General features: G+C 49.3%; 1 protein-coding gene across 1 annotated transcript in view; it reads left to right on the top strand.

Moving 5' to 3' along the window:
• The window catches only part of myo3a (myosin IIIA), a 74,823-nt gene that overhangs the window by 29,487 nt on the left and 37,836 nt on the right, over positions 1-7,500 (top strand). Inside the window, exons 7-10 of the mRNA XM_062521879.1 lie at positions 2,980-3,045; positions 4,051-4,206; positions 5,290-5,331; positions 6,647-6,746. Of these exons, the coding sequence (XP_062377863.1) occupies positions 2,980-3,045; positions 4,051-4,206; positions 5,290-5,331; positions 6,647-6,746 (364 nt within the window). The remainder of the gene's footprint in view (positions 1-2,979; positions 3,046-4,050; positions 4,207-5,289; positions 5,332-6,646; positions 6,747-7,500) is intronic.

Here is a 7,500-nt window from a genome sequence, read left to right as displayed (position 1 = left end):
CACACAGCACAGGGCCTCTATCAGCAGCAGATTCAGCACAGTAGAGCACACAGCACAGGGCCTCTATCAGCAGCAGATTCAGCACAGTAGACCACACAGCACAGTAGACCACACAGCACAGGGCCTTTATCAGCACAGGGCCTCTATCAGCAGCAGATTCAGCACAGTAGAGCACACAGCACAGGGCCTCTATCAGAAGGAGATCCAGCACAGTAGAGGATACAGCACAGGGCCTCTATCAGCACAGGGCCTCTATCAGCAGCAGATTCAGCACAGTAGACCACACAGCACAGGGCCTCTATCAGCAGCAGATTCAGCACAGGACACCTTACTACCCACACAGCACTGGGCCTCATATCAGCAGCAGATTCAGCATAGCAGACCACACAGCACAGGGCCTCTATCAGCACAGGGCCTCTATCAGCAGGAGATTCAGCACAGTAGAGCACACAGCACAAGGCCGCTATCAGCACAGGGCCTCTATCAGCAGCAGATTCAGCACAGCACAGGGCCTCTATCAGCAGCAGATTCAGCACAGTAGAGCATACAGCACAGGGCCTCATATCAGCAGCAGATTCAGCACAGGGCCTCTATCAGCAGCAGATTCAGCACAGCACAGGGCCTCTATCAGCAGCAGATTCAGCACAGTAGACCACACAGCACAGGGCCTCTATCAGAAGGAGATCCAGCACAGTAGAGGATACAGCACAGGGCCTCTATCAGCACAGGGCCTCTATCAGCAGATTATTCAGCACAGTAGAGCACACAGCACAGGGCCGCTATCAGCACAGGGCCTCTATCAGCAGCAGATTCAGCACAGGGCCTCTATCAGCAGCAGATTCTGCACAGCACAGGGCCTCTATCAGCAGCAGATTCAGCACAGTAGACCACACAGCACAGGGCCTCTATCAGAAGGAGATCCAGCACAGTAGAGGATACAGCACAGGGCCTCTATCAGCACAGGGCCTCTATCAGCAGCAGATTCAGCGCAGGACACCTTACTACCCACACAGCACAGGGCCTCTATCAGCAGCAGATTCAGCACAGTAGAGCACACAGCACAGGGCCTCTATCAGCACAGGGCCTCATATCAGCAGCAGATTCAGTGCAGTAGACCACACCTTACTAAGCTCACAGCACAGGAGAGCACACAGAGGGATGAGATCTCACCTGTCTAATGCAGCATACACAGAGAACAAGAGGGAGAGAGAGAAGGAGGGAGAGAGAGCAGGAGGGAGAGAGAGAGGAGTGAGAGAGAGAGAGAGAGAGGAAGAGATAAAAATGCTAGGCCAAGATGCTCCAACACAAATTGACATTATGCTCTTGCTCTCTCTCTCTTTCTCCATCTCTCTTTGTATCTTTCTTTTTTTCTCAAGCCCTCTTTCTCTCTCTTTCTAAAATTCTGCCATGCAGCATTTCAGCTGTAACTGAAAGCAGTTGTATTTTTCTGCGATGCTAAGCTCTGATAGTCTGGCTTATGCTTGTCTGTCCACCCTTATGATAAGGCAGAGGAAAAACGCACACACACACACACACACACACACACACACACACACACACACACACACATAAAGTGTGTGTGTGTGTGTGTGGCGGCGGCGGCCCTGGCGCTCGGTGTCTGTGCTCTCTGGGCGGCGTCTGATAACTGGGTGATGTATGCACACACACACACACACACACACACATACGTCTGATAACTGGGTGATGTATGCCCCCCATTTGGACAATTAATCGCTGTCAGACAGGAACAGGAAAGAGAGGCCCTGATGTATGGGAGCCACGGCAACAGCGGCCGCCACACGGACAGAGCAAGAGTCTCCCTCTCTCTGTCTTTCTCTCTGTGTATCTATCTCTCTCTCTCTCTCTCTCTGTCTCTCTCTCCCTCTCTTTCTGTGTGTGTGTCTCTCTCTCTGTCTCCCTCTCTCTCTGTGTCTCTCTCTGTCTCCCTCTCTCCCTCTCTCTCTGTCTCCCTCTCTCTCTGTGTCTCTCTGTGTCTCTCCCTCTCTCCCTCCCTCTCTCCTTCCCTCCCTCTCTCTCTCTCTCTCTCTCTCTCTCTCTCTCTCTCTCTCTCTCTCTCTCTCTCTCTCTCTCTCTCTCTCGTGTCCAGAGAGCCCAGTGAAGTGGCCCGGCTGAAAGGCCAGCAAATGATGTCTAATTAGCCCTCCTGCTACTCGTGCTGCAGGCACATTGTGTCAGGGGACAACTTACTGTCAACTTAAAGTGGGAAGGATGCTGTTAATGTGTGTGTGTGTGTGTGTGTGTGTGTGTGTGTGTGTGTGTGTGTGTGTGTGTGTGTGTGTGTGTGTGTGTGTGTGTGTGTGTGTGTGTGTGTGTGTGTGTGTGTGTGTGTGTGTGTGTGTGTGTGTGTGTGTGTGTGTGTGTGTGTTTGTTTGTGTGGGGGGAGGGCTTTATGATGAAATGATGAAGAGTTGATTTTTCTGTCTTTACACTATGTGTTTGTGTGAATCTGTGTGAATCTGTGTGTGTGTGTGTGTGTGTGTGTGTGTGTGTGTGTGTGTTTGGGTGTGTGAGAGAAAGTGAAATGCTTTTGATATCCACAATAACAGGCAAGAGGCCTGTGTCTTCGGTCTTATGCTGATGATCTCCTCCTCCCGTCAGTCACTCATGTGCTGATGTGAGTGGGGGAGTGGGGGGTGTATTTGGATGTGGTGCTGATGTGAGTGGGGGAGAGAGGGCTGTTTTGGATATGGTGTTGATATTAGTGGGGCAGTGAGAGGTGTATTTGGATGTGGTGCTGATGTGATTGGGGGAGTGAGGGGTGTTTTGGATGTGGTGCTGATGTGAGTGGGGGAGAGAGGGGTGTTTTGGATATGGTGCTGATGTGAGTGGGTGAGAGAGGGGTGTATTTGGATATGGTGCTGATGTGAGTGGGGGAGTGACCGTTATCTCAGTGGTCAGAGCTCCCAGCTCATCGTTTTTATCTTTCCATTAATCTGCAGTATTTCTCTCTTTCCACAGGAACCCGCCCCCAACACTACACGAGCCAGAGATCTGGTCTGCTGACTTTAACGACTTCATCAGCAAGTGAGTTAGGCAGGGCGGAGCGTTTGTGTCTGTGTGTGTCTGTGTGTGTGTGTGTGTGTGTGTGTGTGTGTGTGTGAAACAGAGAATGTGTGATAATGTATATGTAACAGGAAGACAGTGCTAGAGAACCGGAGAATTGTGGTTTGCCTCCAGGGTGTTAGAGGTGTATGCGTGTGTGTGTGTGTGTGTGCGCACACATGTGTGTACAGTATGTGTGAACGCTTAAGTGGTACAACACTGTACCTGTGAACTTTATGGGTGTGAATGTGATTGGGTCAAGGGTCTATTTGGATATACGATGTCCTTAGTATATGTTGTGTGATGTATGGTAGCCCATGAATAGGTGTCAAGCCATATGATGTATAGGCGTGAGCAAGCCAACACACACCCACATATACCCCACCCCACCCCCACACACACACACACACACACACACACACACATATGGCCCCTTAGGGGTTTATAATCAAAAGCTCACACATGGCATTTGTCCAGCTAGATAATTGAGTCAGATAATTTGGCCCATTAGGCATTCAGTCAGTACATTGGCTAGCATACAAAGCCTCTGAAATGAGGATAATTGTGTCCATTACGCCATCACAGCATATACAAGACTGAATAGATTAGAGCCTCTCGTTTATGTACTGTACAAAACCTCTCGCTCAATCACCTGACTCTTCCCTTCTGAGGTCGTATGGCGCTGGTAGTATGTTATGGACCACATAGAACATTTGGTGGATCAGACTTTGGAGGTGTACATTCACACAGATGGCGTCAGCTACTCTGGTACCAAGAGGTTTCCTTCCCGTGGATATGGAAATGTGTTGGGTTAGTGCATGGTTTTGATCACCATGGTAATTGGTCATATGAAGTTTGTTTGTCCACTGTAGCACTGTAACAGAACCAAACATGTGATGAAACCTCTCTCTCTCTCTCTTTTTCTCTCCTTCTCTCTCTCTCTCTCTCTCTCTCGCTCTCTCTGTCTCTCTCTCTCACCTAACACAGGTGTCTGATTAAAGACTTTGAGCTGCGTCCGAACGTTCTCGACCTCCTGGACCATGTCTTCATCAAGCAGATCGTGGGACGGGAAAAGGTCCTCCAGAAACAGCTGATGGAGCTCATCGACCTCAACCACCAGATGGGAACCATCGAGAAGACCAGGTAGAGCGAGGGAAACACTGCTAGAATGAAAAAAAGAGACAGAAAGAGAGAAAAAAACAGAGTGAGCAGAGAAGGAATGCCTCCACCAGAGAGTCGATGGTACTCTCAGGCCCCAAGTCTACATGACAGGCCCGGTGCAAAGCCTAAAGTCCCACTAAAGCGGGTTAAGGACCTGGCCATGTCTGTTTGCTAATTGATACCAGGAGCAAGACTCTGGCCACTGGCACATCTCTGAATAGAATAGAATAGAACAGAATAGAATATTTACTTTTTTGATCCCGTGAGGGGAATTTGTTTCTCTGCATTTAACCGAATTAGTGAACACACGGCACACAGTGAACACACAGTGAGGTGAATCACACAACCCGGAGCAGTGAGCTGCCTGCCCAACCAGCGGCGCTCGGGGAGCAGTGAGGGGTTAGGTGCCTTGCTCAAGGGCACTTCAGCCATGGTACACTGGTCGGGGATCGAACCGACAACCCTCCGGTTACAAGCCCGAAGCCCTAACCAGTACACCACGGCTGCACTCAGCATCAGTGGTCCCCTCAGGATGCACAGTGTCTTCAGGTCATGCAGGAGGCACTTTGCTGGTGGCTCTCGTGGACGCTGCGCTTTTGCCCGCCCTTTAGATGAGGCCCTAATAAGTCCCTCAGGCTGAGTCGCTGTGATGCCCCTGTGATGCCCACTGATGCCCTCTGAGAGGGCACGCTGATTATGACACAGCCCTTCAAAGAGGCTTATTCTCCTGGGCTTTGCATGAGCTGCTTAGGTTAGCAGCAGCGCTAAAGGAGATGCTATGTTTATGCTAGTTCATGGTCTGAGAGATGCTGTTATTATTATGGTGGTCACTATAGTCTGCTCACCGTGTCTGCTGGTGACTCTGTGTTGTTTTGGTACGAGTGCTGCTTCTCTTTTCCCCCTCTTTCTTGAAACACTGTAAACCAGGCAGAAACACACACATGCTCACAGCTAAGGTCTCAGTGTCCTGAGCAAAGGTTCTAGAACAGAGCTCGGTTCTAGAATCTTTGGTCCTGAGCTGTGTCCAAAGTATTAACCTGACCTCTTGACCTTTTATCATTTAAGCTATCATGGAAGGCCAGACAAAGATGCCGAGGGTAACGACAGGTAGGGGCTATTGACTACAGCAAGAACCACTAGCATATTAGAGGACTACTTGCTTCAACCCACCAGATCCCAAACCATAGCTGTAGCCCAACCCTGGACCCAGTCTTCTCATCCAATCCCCTTGTGTCGTCAAATTGATCTACAATCATTTTCCCTGCTCCGTTGCTGTCTTATATTTTAGATATTTGTGTCAGATAATCAATATGATCTGTACTTGGTACATTGTGTTTTGATCAGTTTACTAATATGCTCAGCGTGATTGATGATTGGTTGCAACAGCAACAGTGTTGTGTTGATTCATCCAGAAATGCATTGTAAGCGACATGGCTGTCACTTTATTTAACTACTTGTGGTGACAAGTAGCAAACAAAATGAAAGAACATTGTTTGTTGAACATTGTTGTTAAGCCTGTTGCCTGTCACCTTTTATATTTCTTCGCCCAGCTCTGAATTCTTCTCTTACAATCATGTATTGATTCTGACATTTTTAGTGGCAAAAAAATCAATGCTCCACATTTCCACAAGTGAAACAGTGAATACTGACTCCAGATCAGTACAGACACACAGACAGTCTTTGTGAACACCATGCCCTGGAGGGTGATTTCTCCTGAGAGAATTTCTCCACGTGAAAAGAGGCTTGGGGCTGTACACCACCGAGTGACCATGTGTGTGTGTGTGAGTGTGTGTGTGTGATTGACCTCCTCGTCCTTGTGGGAGTCCAGAAGTGCTACGTAGCTACAGTAGAGTCCTCTGTGATCTCTCCCCAGTTCAGCAAGGGCCACAGCAGGGGCAAAGCAGGGCAGATTTATCCCCATATATACCCTGACCCTGGTCAGCCAGGGTGGTCATGTGGTCAGCCAGCACCCTGCTGCTCTATGGGAAATATATTTACCTCTCTGATCCCCACCCTGGTCAGTCAGAGAGGACAGGAGTCACAGAGGACAAGTGCTGCACAGGTTGTTAGCGGGTAGAGAGAGAGGACAGGAGTGGAAGTGCTGCACAGGTTGATAGCAGGCAGAGAGTGCGCAAATATGCTCTAGAATGTACGGTAGGCAAAACGTTCTCATAATTGATATTGATTTAGCAGCAGTGCAGTATTTGTTATATCTACTACTGTACATCCTGGAACATCCCTGTGTAGTGACATCCTCAGCCTTCCCCTCAGTCATTTAGTCATTTTCCCCTCTTCCCCCTCTCCTAATGTGATTGTCCTTGACTTATCGCATTGATCCACCTCTCTATCTACCTACGGATGGTACGGGTTGACTGTATCTCTTGTTTTGGAGCGAGTGTCACTCCCTCTGTTTGCGTTGCAGGCACGAGCGGATCCACACCAAGAAGAACAGCAGCATGAAGGGCGCGGCGGGGGCGCACGACTCCGTGGATGACCTGGCCACCCTCGAGGTGCTGGACGAGGTGAGGGATTGTGGGATGGCGGGCTTAGTGACCGCTTTAAGCCTCCGTGATCCCAGTAGCCCCACCAACGCAACGCAACGCGTTCTGTACATATGGCTGTGGATCCCAGATCACCAGGGGTCTTGATGCTTTATTTAGTTCGATATGTTGATACAGCCTCACGAGTGATTCATTACTTACCATATTCCACCGTGGTGCTCATTTTGAAATATAAATATAAGGCTTCCAAATCACTATAGATAGTGGGTGCCTCTCATGCAGCGTTTATACGTCCTCCCTCGCTCCTCGATGCCTCGATCCTCACTGATCTACATAAAGAATGATGGGGGGGAAACAATGGGATAGTCTATCCAGTGTTAGTTATAGATCAGTGGGTACGCCCCTCGAGGATCGAGCATCGAGGATCGAGGAGGCATGTTGAGAGGCACCCACAGTATAAGGCTGTTTCGGTACAAAAACACATTGACCTTGCAGTGGGCATATCTGACTCTGTGTGATTTGTAGAACTGTGGAAGGCACTCTGTCTCTTCTTAGAACTGACAACCTCCATATCTTGGAGGAATATGAATTGGAATTTTGGATCAGCCCGGTTGTGTGTGTGTGTGTGTGTGTGTGTGTGTGTGTGTGTGTGTGTGTGTGTGTGTGTGTGTGTGTGTGTGTGTGTGTGTGTGTGTGTGTGTGTGTGTGTGTGTGTGTGTGTGTGTGTGTGTGTGTGTGTGTGTGTGTGTGTGTCCGTGGCTGCTGTTACACCCTG

Source organism: Sardina pilchardus, chromosome 19 (genome assembly GCF_963854185.1).
Source record: "Sardina pilchardus chromosome 19, fSarPil1.1, whole genome shotgun sequence".
Lineage (NCBI taxonomy): Eukaryota > Metazoa > Chordata > Actinopteri > Clupeiformes > Clupeidae > Sardina > Sardina pilchardus.
The sequence above is the reverse complement of the archived record's forward strand: the minus strand, read 5'-3'. Positions and strand labels throughout refer to the sequence as shown.